The 16,857-nt window shown below is 32.7% G+C and overlaps 1 protein-coding gene across 1 annotated transcript; it reads left to right on the forward strand.

Moving 5' to 3' along the window:
- The first annotated feature begins 12,478 nt into the window (after window positions 1-12,478).
- On the forward strand, window positions 12,479-15,369 carry LOC130801378 (probable receptor-like protein kinase At2g23200). The gene has a single exon (XM_057665220.1). The coding sequence runs from the start codon at window positions 12,658-12,660 to the stop codon at window positions 15,139-15,141; it is 2,484 nt and encodes an 827-aa protein (XP_057521203.1). The 5' UTR covers window positions 12,479-12,657; the 3' UTR covers window positions 15,142-15,369.
- Window positions 15,370-16,857: the final 1,488 nt, after the last annotated feature.

Consider the following 16,857-nt stretch of genomic DNA (forward strand, 5'->3'; position numbering starts at 1 on the left):
GATGAATTTTATAGTTACCAAGTGTAGTTGACTATAGCAAAGATATTTATTTACATTCATGTGATGAATGTGAAAGTTTGTTGAAAGTATTCGAGAACTGGAAATAAGAAACGAGAACCGAAGAACTTAAAATCAAGTTTTTGAAATGTACTTTTGCATATCTTGTGAATATATTATGATTGTCATAGTATTACATTGTTGAGGAGTTTGTACTCGGCATTAGGCGCTGATTCTGATTCAAACAGCTGTCATCCGTATCATGGATGACAGTATTTTGAAGGAAGGTTTAGCTTCAAGTTTCGATCCAAGCCGCAGCATTTAATTCCTTTATTAAGGATCTAGCTGCATTTTATTTTACTTAATGGTGACTTTAATGATTATGGTGTATTTATGCTTTTATTATATTTTGAGAAAATATTATGTGTTATTCTATCAATTGTTATTTTATAAACTTATGGTTTTAAACGATTTTAAATCTTAATGGATTTCACCAGTTTAGAATTTTAGACTTCCGCATTATTTATATATTGTAAACATTCTTATTAGTGTGAATTGTCATCCGGAGTATTGCGCCTATTATAGGTTTTTTTCGTCCCTTCCCCCTAATCCAGGCGGACCTTAAGTTTACTTAGGTTTTATAGAATTGCAATTTCTGTATCTGCAATTCATAGTGAGCATAATTGGGTTTGTTTGTTTTGGTTTCTGAATTGGCGTTTTAGCCGTGTAATTTACAACACCATTAATGCTCTCCTTTTTTTTAGCAACTCACAGTAAGTGCAAGTGTAATTCATTTGGCATCTTTAATTGGTGTTTTGGTCGATTTGTCTATTCCCTTTTTTATCATGGCAACAATTTTCTACTTGAAATACAAATACCTCTTTATTGCTTCAATATCACGCCTCACAATGAGGTGGATGCTTGTGGTCAACATTAAATGACATTTTTTCTGGGATACCGAAAGTATAATGGTAACATTTTCTTGACTGATTTTGGTCACTCTTCAACAAGCGATTCTTGCAATCGTTTGAAAGGTAGTTTATCTTGTTGGCTTATTGATTCGGGTGCTTCACATGATGTTAATGGCAATTTTGAATTGTTGAGAAATATGCATTGTTACCATTTGTTCGCTTAGGCTACCAAATTATAAGCAAGTTGTCTCCATCATGAAGGGTGATGTGAAACCGTGTTACGATATTGTTCTACGAAATGTGCTCTATGTCTCTAATCTACAGTCGAATTTGATTTATGTTACCCAATTGACTGATGATATGAGTTGTGTTTTGCTTTTCACTAATACATTTTGTGTTATACAGGATATAACTTGAGAACTTTGATTAGAGTGGGTGAACGGAGAGATGGACTGCACTATTTTTGTGAATTTCCCCGATTGGTGCATTGAGTATCAATGGGGTATCTTTTTCTAATTTGTGGCATCTACGTCTTGGTCATCAATCATATAAAGTAATGAGGTCACTTCCTTTTTTGGTTCAATCTTTTAGATTTTCTAGCAAAGCTTGTGATTATATGTCACCAGGAAAACAATCTAGAGATAAATTTCTAATTAGTGACAATATATCGATGAAGTGTTTTGAAATTATACATTGTGATTTATGTGAAAGTATCATACTTCCTTCTCTTATGGTGCTACTTATTTTTTTTACTTGTGTTAATGATTATTCTAGAGCAAAACAATCCAGAGATAAATTTCTAATTAGTTCTTTTTTTTCATCATTGAGCGACAATATTATGTTTTAGTTAAACTGGTGCGCAGTGACAATGGCACAGAGTTCAATTGTATTCGAGATTATTTTCAGCATGATGGCTTTTCGTTTCAAACTTCTTGTGTTGATACGCCTCAATAGAATGGACAGGTTGAATGTAAACATCGTTGTCACATTTTGAATGTAGCTCGGGCTTTACGATTTCACGCTAATTTGCCTTTATCGTTTTGGGGTGATTGAGTCTTGGCCGCTAGTTGTATATATTACTCATACATCTTCTCCTTTGCTTGACAATGAAAGTCCTTATGAGGTTTTGTTTAATACTTTCCCTTCCTATGATACACTTCGTGTCTCTGGGTGTATGTGCTATCCCCATAACATCAAATCTAAGAGGGATAAGTTTATGAGTCGGAATAGAAAATGCATTTTTATTGGCTATCCACAAGGAAGAAAGGGTGGAAACTATATAATCTTGAAACAGATGAATACTTTGTATCTAGGGATGTGAAGTTTTATGAAACCGGTTTTCCTTTTGCTCATAATACTTCTTCCACCTTATCCTCTCCAACGAATATTATTGCAACTAATTCAAATTATATTGATAATTCTTTTCATGACCTACTTGGTCTTGGTGTAAGTAGGAATGGCGACGTTATTAATGGAGGTGTTGTTCATGAGAGGATTGTTACTACTAATACAATTCTTTGAATTATACAATTCTTTGAATTATAATTTTTAGCAAAAAATAGTAACATTTATAGAAAGAAAAGTCACCCTTTTAGACTTTTTTTGGTTTAATTACTAATGCATTCTTTACAAAACACTAAGATTTTGAATACGTGCAACAAAATTAGTACTAGTTTACAATAGTGCATATATTATACATTTTTATCATTTGTTAATATGAAGAAGGTTCCCATTGACTTCTACAATTATTGTCATACCATTAGAGGTGTTCATTTGGGTCATCGGGTCGGTTTTGGACGGTTGTAATTCGGCTCGGTTGGTTTTCGATTCGGTAAATTATCGGTTGTATACAACAACGGGTCATACTCGGGTCTGATCGGTTGGTTACGGATCAGTTTAACAACAGTTGTTCGCATTATCGGGTTCAAATCGGTTTGTTATCGGTTGAAATTCGAGTCGCGTGTCAATCGAGCTCGTGTTGTCATCGGTCTTACATTAATTTGTTTTTTTCGGGCACAAATTGGGTTCGAGCTTTATTGTTTTTGTAGTTATCGGTTAAGGACAACTATCGATCGGGTCAATATCGAAATAAGTTAATAGTCGGGTTTTTAATTGATGTATGCTCATTTTATGGCAAATCGATCAATTTATTTCAATTAGTTTATATATATATATATAAATATATATATATATATATATATATATATATATATATATATATATATATATATATATATATATATATATATATATATATATATATATATACATATATATATATATATATATATATATATATATATACATATATATATATATATACATATATATATATATATATATACATATATATATATATATATATATACATATATATATATATATATATATATATATATATATATATATATATATATATATATATATATATATATATATATATATATGAGACTATTATTTAATAATGCATCATGTTGCTACTTTTGATAATTGATTAAATATTAAAACTCGATAATCGAAACTCGATTTGTTTGAATGAATAAGAATAATCTAAACTATCTTATAGTCTATTAGAATATACATTAGTCTATTACACTAATAATCGATTGTATTTCTAAGTTTGATAATTGAAACTTATTATATATAATAAAGTGAATTAGATTAATCAAGTAATCATAACCATTTTATATGATATTATGTATTTATACTTATTAGTGACCTTGAATACTTTAAAATAATAAATCTATTACACTAATAATTGATCGTATTTAATTTAAAACTTAATAATGTTCGGAACTAGACCTATTCGAGTGAATGAAACTAATACAAACTATCTTATAGAGTTATAGTTATGGTTACAGATTATCATTGACAGTTAACTCAATGCTATTACTTATTAGTTATTACTGATATTGAATACTCTAAAGTAATTTATAGGCTATTAATAATCAATCGTAATTCACTTATCGTAATTCGATCTATTAAAGACTTATAGTAAATGAAACTAGTACTCCACCTTTTTTGTTACTTTGAATTAAATATCCTAAATTATGCAATTTTACCAAATTCAATAATAAAAATATTTAATATTTGATTTAAAATATTTATATTACTCAAATAAATTATTTTAGATAAGTAATTTTCCAATTTGATGAATATATTACTCAATTGATACATTACTTGCACAAAATATTATTGGTTATTTGGATAGCACACGGATAAGGTGTTTTAGCCGTTGGATTATAATGCTAATATCAGATCAGCGGTCAACAACTTGCCACGTCACCGTTATTTGATAAAAAAGGATTTTGGTTCCTTTCTTCATCCTGTAACAGCGACATTTCCCAAATCCCGCTCTAATAAACCCTAACTCAACTCTCTCTTCTTCATCCTCTCAGTGAAACCGGCGGCCCTCTTACAATCCCATCTATTCTCCTCCAATCCGGCCGGTAGAACACGTTCATCTCCGGCAGCCTGTAGTACCGTAGGTATGAAATTCTTCTTTTTTTTTTTTCTCTGTACCGTAGCAATTGTATCTGTTAGTAGCAATTTGGCATTCTTTATCTTTCAAAATGAGCTGGTAATTGGAATTAGGCACCAAGTTCTACTGTAAAACTCCTTCTTCCTTTTGATCTAACTTTGATTTGCATTTGAGTTCTAATTTTGTAATGGGCTGAATTTTATTTTATCATAGATTTTTTAGGGATGAATATGTGTTTATTTGCTCTTACCACAACAGTGTCCTTTGAGTTCTTGCTAGAATGCTAGTTTATCATAGATTTTATCATCAGTGTTTATCATAGATTACATGAAATTGTAAGTTTGGGTTGAACTATTCAACTGTCAATTCGATTCTTCAGCAACTATTCAACTGTAAATCTCCAAATGTCGTTGTACTTTTGCATCTGTTTTCTTGTTTGGGTTGAAATTTTAAGTTTTTGTATAGAAAAAGGCTGATATTCATGGTTAGCTTTATCAAATGGACCCCTGTAAGTTGTTCATATGTTGTTCATATGTTGTTCCTATGTTGAAATGGTTGCAACTGTCAAGTTTTTGTAAGTTGTTCATATGTTGAACCCCTGTTCTTGTGTTTTTAGTTAGATTTATCAAATGGACCATAATCTTTTTTCATTAGCATCATTTTCTTTGATATTGGTCATACCACTATGGTTGACGTTAGTTCTACAATTCACAATCATATATTGGATCTGAATATTCTAACGTAAATGTCTTTGCTTCTATCGGACACAATTTTCACAGTATCACGAAGAAGCAAATTTGTTGATGATGGATCAAGGAGAGCTGTGATCTGCTCATTGTAGTGAAAAAATATTCAAATATTGTTGGTGTCATTCCTCTATGGGAACTACGCGTAAACTCATCGGACCATACCCAGGATTCGGAGGCTTACTTGCACTCTTAGTTGGTGTAGTCTGAGTTGAAGTACTCTCAGAATACCCGCTATAAGTCCTCCAAGCAGTTTTTCTTTGTCACTCATTTTTAATAGCTTATTATTCGGAGAAGTATCAGATAGTTTGTAATTGTATTAGTAATCTTGAATATATATTAATGTATAACTTTGTTCAAACAATGTTCAATACTTCTTTTGAAATTAGAAGATGGGATTAAATTTGTTCAATCTCTAATTCTTAATTGTAGGAAGATGAATTTTAATGAGGCAAATGAAGCTAATGGTTTTCAATTTGACAATATTTTGAACACGGGTAATTTGTTAATCTAATGGTTCAAGTACCTTATATGTTTTGTGTACTTTATCATTCTTTTGCATTGTGTTCAATATTGAGATAAATTACTAGCATGTGTATTATTTTTGTTGAAATTAACAGCGTTTGAAGAGTTACAAACTAGTGTATCCACTCCAAGAAATGTGAACCCGAACCCTAGACAAGTTGTCCAACGTCCTATTCGTCCACCAAAGCGTGCAAAAACTAGTAGAGGAAGAGGTGGAATTTCTTTAGTTGGAGGTCAAAGGCGAACTAGAACTGAATTTCAGGAGGATATTAAAGGACCTGGAAAGCGTACCTCACCAGTTTGGAATCATTTTACCATAGTGGCCGAGAAGGATGATAACAATGTTGTTATTTCATCACATGCTGTTTGTCGCCATTGTAAGAATACTGATTATAGAGCCGAAGGTCACTATGCAACCTCTAATTATAGAAATCACCTCAAGACTTGTGAACCTTACCAAGAATGGCTTGCTAAAAATGGTGATCTCATTAGGTGGATGTATAAGTGATGGATGTAAATTTTTGGGGTAAAAAACTTGATATTTGTATATGTTAATTTGGTGGATGTATAAGTGATGGATGTAAATTTTTGGGGCTTAAAGCTTGAAGAATTGGTGGAATCTTATTGGTTTATAATTGATTTGCTAAAATATTTATATATAATCTTGTTTACAATCTTTCAATATTAGAAATTAGTTTTCAAATATTCAAAAAATCATAATTAGAAAACTGAAATTAGACCTAATTTGCTAAAATTAGGTGAAAAATTGATTCGGATTTATAACAGTTCGATTAAAAATCGGTTCGGGTTGGTATCAGTTCGGGTTAAAAACAGTTCGATTAATAATCGATTCGGGTTTGTATCAGTTCGGGTTAAAAACAGTTCGATCTTAATCGATTTTAGTCAGATTGCATTCGGTTACGTGCATAATTTAAGTCGAATTTGACTCGGGTCGATCACTGCTCAGTTCGGGTAACATCGGGTAAGGTTTATATATCGGTTATAAAATTCGGTTGCAGTTCGAGTTCGATTTTGCCCATTTCGGTTATCAAACGGTTTGAGTGAAGTATCGGTTCGGGTAATTCCGATCCGGTTCGATAAACCTAAAAAATTTACATTTTTTCGGGTCGGATAATTTTCGATTCCGGGTCGGGTTTGTTTTGAACATGTCTACATACCATGATATCCATTTAATTATACAATATACTAATCTGTACTAATTTCAATTTTTTTAAGGAATCAATTTTAATGTTAGAAGTTACAACAAACAAAAGTTGATTTAAAATACAAAAATTGAAAAAAAAATTATAAAAGAGTTCAAACTACTAAGATGTCGTGGAATTAAAAAATTCAGAAAATTGAAAAAACAAGTCAAAACAATTTGGTCATGGTTTTAAGGTTAATCATTTCCTCTTATTTTCTTTGACTTCCTTTAGATCAAAATTCACAAATTCTTATAATTTTTTTAAGAAAAAGTGTCAAAAATTACCTGATAAATTATTTTTTTCAAAAAGTACCTAATAAAAAAGTTTTGCTAAAAAATACCTAACAAAAATATTTTTTTTTCAAAACGTATCAATTAACGTTTTCCTTTAGTTGACCGTCAAATATAGCGGCTGACTGATCAAAATCGAAAAATGTTCTTCCTCATCTTCAATTTCCTCACTGTCTTCTTCCTCTACTTTTTACTCAAAATCGAAGTTAAATTGGAAAAGAAATTAAAGATGAGGAAGAAAAATTTTCGATTTTGACCAGCAAGCCGTTATATTTAACGTTCAACCGAAGGAAAACGTTACTTGGTACTCTTTGGAAAAGAAAACATTTTGTTAAGTATTGTTTAACAAAATTTTTTTATTAGGTACTTTAAGGAAAAAATAAATTTATTAAGTACTTTTTGACACTTTTTTTTATCAACTAACCTAAAAATTTGTGTATTTTACATGTTCATCAATTCTTCATCTATCTTTCAATTCCTAAATGCTTGAAGTTATTATGTTCCTGACTTTATTCTCATTACAATTCTAGTATTCTTAGAGGTGTTCATTCGGGTTATCGGGTCGGTTTCGGACGGGTGTAATTCGGCTCGGTTGGTTTTCAAATCGGTAAAATTTCGGTTGTATACAACAACGGTTTATACATGACTATTATTTAATAATGCATCATGTTGCTACTTTTGATAATTGATTAAATATTAAAACTCAATAATCGAAACTCGATTTGTTTGAATGAATAATAAGAATAATCTAAACTATCTCATAGGCTATTAGAATATACATTACTCTATTACACTAATAATCGATTGTATTTCTAAGTTTGATAATTGAAACTTATTATATATAATAAAGTGAATTAGATTAATCAAGTAATCATAACCATTTTATATGATATTATGTATTTATACTTGTTAGTGACCTTGAATACTTTAAACTAATAAATCTATTACGCTAATAATTCATCGTATTTAATTTAAAACTTAATAATGTTCGGAACTAGACCTATTGGAGTGAATGAAACTAATACAAACTATCTTATAGAGTTATAGTTACGGTTACAGATTATCATTTACAGTTAACTCAATGCTATTACTTATTAGTTATTAGTATTACTGAATACTGATATTGAATATTCTAAAGTAATTTATAGGCTATATTATAGTAAATGAAACTAGTACTCCACCTTTTTTGTTACTTTGAATTAAATAGCCTATATTATGCAATTTTACCAAATTCAATAATAAAAATATTTAATATTTGATATAAAATAATTATATTACTCAAATAAATTATTTTAGATTAAGATAACTAATTGTCCAATTTGATGAATATATATATATATTACTCAATTGATACATTACTTGCACAAAATGTTATTGGTTATTTGGATAGCACACGGATAAGGTGTTTTAGCCGTTGGATTATAATGCTAATATCAGATCAGCGGTCAAGAACGTGCCACGTCATCGTCATTTGATAAAACATGGCTTAAAGTTCCTTTCTTCGTCCTTTCCCTTAACAGCAGCCGGCAGTGACATTCACATTTGACATTCCCAAATCCCGCCCAAATAAACCCTAACTCAACTCTCTCTTCTTCATCCTCTCACTGAAACCGGCAGCCCTCTTACAATACCATCTGTTCTCCTCCAATCCGGCCGGTAGAACACGTTCATCTCCGGCAGCCTGTAGTACCGTAGGTATGAAGTTCTTGTTTTTTTTCTTTTCCTCTGTACCGTAGCAATTGTATCTGTTAGTAGCAATTTGGCATTCTTTATCTTTCAAAATGAGCTGGTAATTGGAATTAGGCACCAAGTTCTATTGTAAAACTCCTTCCTTTTGAATTTTGTTGTTTGGATTTGGGAAGCATGGTGTTTTTGATATTGGTATTTCCTACTAATAGGAATTACTGTCATATATGAAGTGGTATTTATGAATTGAATTGCAAATTTGCAATTGACTTTTCTATGCAGAGTGTATTTAGAACATTAGATGTTTTTAGCCATTAAATCATGTGCGAGATGTGTAAATAGTCTATAGAAGTACATTTTCTACCAGTGTTAAGTATTGTAGCTATACTTGGAACAAGTTAAGATGGCGTTGTGGCCTTGAGAAAAAGCAGGACAATGTCAACTTGAGAATCAGGTTTTCGTGATTTAGGACCTGCAGTTGGCGTTCTGCTGTTTTGGACTATTTTGACCCAAATGGTAGCATATATGATATGTAAAGATGCTAAGTGCTCGCGGAAATATGCTTTGAAATCAATTTCATTGAAACTGCCTCTCCTCTCTATTCATCTTCATGTGCAGACCCTCATCCAATGCCTAATTACATCATTAGTAAGAATCAGTTTGTAGTCATCAACTCTGATGTGAAATTTAGGATTTGATTAATGTGATAACAAAGAAAATTTCATTCTTATGTTAATTGCATTAAAATGGTTTCAGTGATTAATGTGCTTGAGAAGTGTAGGAATTTTAGTAAAAAACTCTTGGCCGATGGGATAGAAATGGGTATCACTTGAGAAATAACAAGCCAAGGTCAACTGCTTTTGGGTTAGCAAAATCTATTCATAGTTTCAAATTCTATTCATCTCCACATTCAAAAATCTATGCTCTCTTCCCCGCCTATTATCTAGCATGTTGGTAGCTTGCTGAACATGCGGCGTTTGTTGACCTTAAGAGACATTACAATGATGTCACCCGACATGTGATACATATTCTGGTAGCAAAATTTTAGGCGTTTTTTTTTTGTATCTTTCTTATAAGAATGAATTACTTTCTTTTAATACTTTTTTTGTTTGTTTTTGTTCAAGATTGAAATATGGTACCACAAGCAAAGCAGCAATACGTGAGAGATTTCGGTGCTCGTTGTCGACTTTTATGTTTTGTTTTGGAGAAAGTATTTAATGATGGACATATTCACGTACATTTGATGGATGATACTTTTATGGTGGAAAACTTGATATTTGTATATTTTCATTAGGTGGATGTATAAGTGATGGATGTAAATTTTTGGGGTAAAAAACTTGATATTTGTATATGTTAATTTGGTGGATGTATAAGTGATGGATGTAAATTTTTGGGGTTAAAAACTTAATATTTGTATATTTATATTTGGTGGATGTATAATTAGAAAACTGAAATTGGATCTAATTTCCTAAAATTAGGCGAAAAATTGATTCGGATTTATAACAGTTAGATTAACAATCGGTTCGGGTTGGTATCAGTTCGGGTTAAATACAGTTCGATTAATAATCGATTCGGGTTCGTATCAGTTCGGGTTAAAAACAATTCGATCTTAATCGGTTTTAGTCAGGTTGCATTCGGTTACGTGCATAATTCCGGTCGGATTTGACTCGGGTCGATCACTGTTCAGTTCGGGTAACATCGGTTAAGGCTTATATGTCGGTTATAAAATTCGGTTGCAGTTCGAGTTCGATTTTGCCCTTTTCGGTTATCAAACGGTTCGAGTGAAGTATCGGTTCGGGTAATTGCGGTTCGGTAAACCTAAAAAACTTACATTTTTTCGGGTCGGATAATTTTCGGTTCCGGGTCGAATTTTCGGGTCGGGTTTGTTTTGAACAGCTCTAAGTATTCTATTACTAAGTGGGGGAAATATTGTACTAGGAAAATTTCCTAAAACGACTTCAAGAATTCATCAATACAACATCAAATCTCTTATTCTCATCTCATTGTACATTTTTGCGATTTTACTATATTATGTGTAAAATTCCTAACAAAACAATTAAGTTAAATTAAATTATGCTAAATTAAATTGAATTAAAGTAAAGGAAAATTTACTTAAAATAATCCAACCTTTTATTGATTTTCCTACCATAATCCCGACTTTTGATTAATCATAAATAATTTATTTTTTAGGGTTACTTACCCAAAAACATTGTTGCCCAAATGGTAACTAGTTTTTGCAGGTCATTTGCTAGAAAAAAAAAAGAAAAAATAAAATCAATAATCAAAATTATTAAAAATTACAAGATAACATAAAAAAAAAGAAATTCCACATGGTAGCATTCAGTTTTCATGAAACGCCAATGATAGCACTTTTGTAAAATTTTTCCACGTGGTAGCATTCAGTTTATGCACTATCTAACTGTCGTAACATTTTCCATTAAATTCTTGTTTATTTCTGTATAATTCATCATTTTGTAAGATTTTTCCACACTGTAGCATCCAGTTTTTGCTCTCAAATGTTTAATTAAGAATTTTAACGTTTAATTCACCGATTAGTTTATCAACGCCTTAAATGTTGCAAACATTAAGTAGATATGTATCAGTGCTTAGAATGCACCTTTTGAACTTATGAAATGCAACTTTTGAGTTTATTAAATGCTTTTTTGAATTATTTATTAGTGTTTGTAATGCACCTTTTGAACTTTATAATGCCATTAATTTGAATAAAAATAAAAATTGTTACAACATTTAAAAGCGTTGATAAATTAATCGGTGAATTAAACGTCAAGATGGTGAATTAAACATTTGAGATCAAAATCTGGATGCTATCACGCAGAAAAATCTTACAAAATGATGAATTAAACAGAAACTAACAAGAATTTAATGGAAAATGCTACAACAATTAGATAGTGTATAAACTGGATGCTATGACGTGGAAAAATCTTATAAAAGTACATCTACTAGCATTTCATGAAAACTAGATGCTACCATGTTTAATTTCCCATAAAAAAATAAACTTATATCTTTTTAAAATTTTTAATTTTTTTATTATTTAATTTTGTATTTACTTTTTTATTTTGTTATATAAAATGACTTATTATATAGGTAAGAGGTTCCATTATTGCATTATTAGCAAGCACTCCTTATAGTCGGGATAATTCATATTAATTAAAAGTTAAAATTATTATAGAGAAAATAATAAAGTGTTGGATTCTTGTAAGTAATTTTTTTTCAAAATTAAATTAAATTTAAACTAAATAAAGTATTCTATCAATGATGGTGTAAAAATAAAAAATAAGTATAATATTAAACTCAAGAAATAAAAAGGGAAGAATAGTCTTCGTCACCCTGGGTAGGTGGGCATTGGAGTTTTAAGTAATCTAATAATAGTTAATTTACAAATTTGTATATGAGAAGTTCTGACATATGTTTCATACTTATGTAAAATAGTTTAATAATAAAAATGTTTAGTTTATAGGCTTCTTGTTTAAGTTCATCTCGCCGTTAGATGGTCAAGAGAAAATGCAATTAATTTTAGTAACCCTCTTAAAAAAAAAAGGAAAAATTTACTATTCAAATTGCAAAACATGAGATATTCTAATTATTAATGACTTCTTTAATATTTTGGCAGCCTGTAGTTGTAGACTTGTGGTTGTACTATATTCTAACAATCTACAAGTCAACAAAACTTATACCAAATTGCCAATTCATTGTGCTAGGATACTTCAAACTTCCTGCTTCTAATCTCAGATAATTGCTTCCCAAAAACCCAAAATCAATCCATCAAATGATCTTTGATTCATCATCTTTCACTCAATGGTGTTGCTCTACTTCCAAATTTTACTCCCCCTCTTGTTCTTCACCTCAACTTGCTCTTCCCAAGTTCAATACTTCATCAACTGTGGCTCCTCCACCAACACAACCACCAACAATGGCCAAACATTCGTCGGAGACGAAGGCACCAGCATCATCACCATCTCTGGTCATGGTAGCCAAGCCATCAGAAACACCAAAAATTCAGAGACTTTGTACCAAACAGCTAGAGTTTTCAGTAAAGCATCAAGTTATGACTTTGACATTCCACAAAATGGGACTTATTTTGTGAGGTTACATTTCTGTGCCTTATCTTCTTCACTTGCTAAATTCAGTGTTTTAACTTCATCTGGGCATATTTTGTTACCTGATTTCACCCCTGGGAACAAATCTACCAATTGTTCATCAACTCTACCTAAGGAGTTTATGCTTAGTATAACCAATACTAAACAGAAATTCAGAATTTATTTTGTACCCAGTACGAATTCTTCAGCTTTTGTTAATGCAGTTGAAATTTTATCCACAAAGTCAAACATTACAGAGGTTACTAAGCCTTATGTAACACCTGCAGGAAAGATAGAAGTTTACAAAGGTGAAAAATCAAAGGTTCTGGAAACAGTTTACAGGGTTAATGTTGGGGGTCAAAAGGTTAAACCATCAAGTTCTGACCTTTGGAGGACATGGGTGCCAGATGATCGGTATCTGATCAACAAAACTGATGCAGAAAATACAGCAGATGAGAGGAATAATGTTCACTTCGACCCTGAAATTGCCACCGCGGATGATGCTCCTGCGGCTGTTTATGGGACTGCGAAGAAACTGAGAAATTCAGCACATACTAGCAAGATACCGAACCTGATTTGGCAGTTCAGTGTGAACAGAGGGACTAAGTACGTTGTTCGAGTGCATTTCTGTGATATTATATCTCCAGAAAATGGGGATTATACGTTCGATCTTTTTATATATAGTAATTTTAGTCAGTTGGTAACTCCGTATAACATAACCTCCCAGACGTATACTCCTTTTTACAAGGATTATATTGTCGATTCTGGTGATTTGGGATTCATGACCATTAGTGTAGGACCAATCGATAAGCCCCCGAATAAGCGTTATCTTCTCTTGAATGGCCTAGAAATAATGCAGGTGAAGAACGAAACGTCTAATGAGCCACATATTGACAGCAAAACTTCCCATGTAGCTCTTGTAGCCAGCTTGGTTGGATTTGCAGTTGTGCTGATAGTGGCTGCTATTCTTGTGTGCCTTTATATGGAGAAGAAGAAGAAGAAGCCTTCTGAAGTTTCCGAATGGAGGATGTTATCTCTGTATGGTACAACAAGCTCACATGACAGGACCTTAGATGGTGCGTCTTCACATGCCTCCGCGTTTGAAAACCTACAGTTGGGTTTAAAGTTACCCTTTGTTGAGATTCTAAGACTTACAAATAATTTTGATGTAAACTTGATTGTGGGTGAAGGCGGGTTTGGGAAGGTGTATAAAGGAACGGATAGAAGCGGGCGTAAATTTGCCGTGAAGCGAGGCAGCCTAGATCATGGCCAGGGAGTTGCAGAATTTCAGACAGAGATTATGATTCTGTCCAAAATTGAACACCGCCATCTAGTTTCTTTGAAAGGTTATTGCTATGAAAACGGTGAGATGATATTGGTTTACGAGTTCATGGAAAAAGGGACTTTACGTGAACATCTGTATAACTCCGAAAGGAGCTCATTGTCTATCCCCGGCCCACTGTCGTGGGAACAAAGACTTAAAATCTGCATAGGGGCTGCTAAGGGTATTCAGTATCTCCACACGGGCACAAACAAGGGGATCATTCATCGTGATGTTAAGTCCACTAATATACTTCTTGATGAAAACTACGTGGCTAAAGTTGCTGATTTTGGGTTATCGAGATCAGGATATCTCGAACAAACTCAGGTCAGTATATCTGATGTGAAGGGAACTCTTGGGTATCTCGATCCAGAGTATATTACATGCCTGCAGTTGACAGAAAAATCTGATGTATACGCTTTTGGAGTTGTTCTTATAGAAGTACTTTGTGCAAGGCCTGTAATAGATCTTACACTTCCGAAAGATCAAGTCAGTTTATCCGATTGGGCAATCGCTTGCTCGAATGAAGGACAGCTCGACACAATCATCGACCCCTCAATAGCGAGTGAAATCAATCCCAATTCCTTAACGAAGTTCTATGAGATAGCGGAGAAATGTTTGAACAAAAATGCCGAGGAGAGACCTCCAATGTCAGATGTATGTTGGGGTTTGGAATATGCCCTGCAGCTTCAAAAAGCAGCTACCGAAAGAGAATTACTAGATGACACTATGACAAATGTTTCCTTGAACATGCCATTGCCTGCTGTTCAGCGTTTTCCTTCGCAGACCATTACTGATCAATATTCCAACGATGATTTATTGAACGCTGACACCGGAGAAGTATTCTCTCAGTTGACATTTGATGATGGCGTAGGGAGGTGATTTTTGATTCCACGATATAGTTCACAGTTGATGAATGTATCATTTTACTTTTTCTTTCATCTGCCTCGGTTTCTCTCTACCTCTGTTTGTTTAATCCGACATATTTTTCGCATTATGAATGCACAATGCTTTATATTTTAAGATGTATATTTTAACAAAATATTCCCCTTGATTTTGATGGGTTGTTGAGATTTGAACCTGTAGGCCGTGAGCTTTTTGTCACATTTAGTTCTGATTCCATGTACTGTCATTACAACCTCCATCTTTCATTAGCACATATCAATTTGTTCATACAAGTATTTTGAGCTAATTGACAAAAACTAGGATAATTCCTCACAATTTTTCCTAAATATCTTCCTTGCCAGAAATGAGGCAAAGACTAAACTTTAAAAAAACAAAGAAATTCTTGGAACTATTTACCTACCCAAGTGGGAAATAGCAAAAGATGGGGTTCTTCATTTGTCCTTACTCTTATTTTCCTAAAAAGGACAAAAGTGTACTACTCTTGGCGGCTAAACGAACATCACACAATATATCAATTTTTTCTACTGATTAATCTGTAAATTATCTCTTCATAATGTTCTGGTAAATTGACTAAACTTTCATCCTTACAACTTGGGAATGACAGCAAGACTTGAATCGATTCCATCTTAGACTTGGACATAGATTTCATATCCTACAACTTTACATAGACTCGAATTCTCGGACTTCCAGAGGAGTCGGATTATGACATCACTAAATTCATAACAATCCTAATAGCATTGCATCAGCATCGACTATATTGTTTAGGGGGTGTTGATAAATATGATACTTGGCGTTATGATAACCGCAACACTCCCTGACTGCGATAGAATTCACATGTTTGGACTATGATTATTGACTAGTATGTAACTTTTCGAGTCAACACAAGTCACCATAAGCTTAGGCCAAACAAATGTGTTGGTAGGACACTTAAAGTCACATTACAGAATCCATAGAACATAATTTACATTCACATTTCACAATGAAACCAGAACTTAAACATCCCAAATGCAGATGATCAAACCTCCTTATCCCTATCCTCAAGCTATGATGCTGCTTCATTCCAACAAAGCTTCTACATCTTTCTCGGTCTTCCAAATTTCCTACCCATTTCCCTCTTCTTGTCAGTCTGTGTGGCTCCTCCAAAAACGCCACCTACACTGGCCAGACATTTGTTGGAGACGAAAAATCTAACATAGTTAGTATCTCTGGTGATGGGCACGACGAAATCGTTTCACAAAACCTGTCTGGAAGCCTGTATCAAACAGCTAGAGCTTTCAAAAGATCATCTAGTTATGACTACAAAAATCACACATAACGGCTTTTATTTCGTGCGCGTGCATTTTTATGCATTCTCTCCTTCTCTTGCGGATGCAAAATCCAATGTTATAGCATCCGAGCATATGCTACTATCTGACTTTAGCCCTGAGACGAACTCTACAAACTTTCCGATAATCAAGGAATTTAATTTCACAATCAATCAACCAGCAAAGTTTAGAGTCTATTTTGTGCCTAATCCCTATGTCATATACTGATTTAACATGAAGGACACAGGGGAGATGCTGAGTAAGTCTATCCAAAGTTGCCAATCTACACCATCAAGCTGACCAATGAATAAATACACTCTTTTGGATAACGTGACCTTTAATTTCCATCAGTAGATCTCCTAAGAGACCATCTCATTAAGAGACGTTG

Source organism: Amaranthus tricolor, chromosome 15, assembly GCF_026212465.1.
Source record: "Amaranthus tricolor cultivar Red isolate AtriRed21 chromosome 15, ASM2621246v1, whole genome shotgun sequence".
NCBI lineage: Eukaryota > Viridiplantae > Streptophyta > Magnoliopsida > Caryophyllales > Amaranthaceae > Amaranthus > Amaranthus tricolor.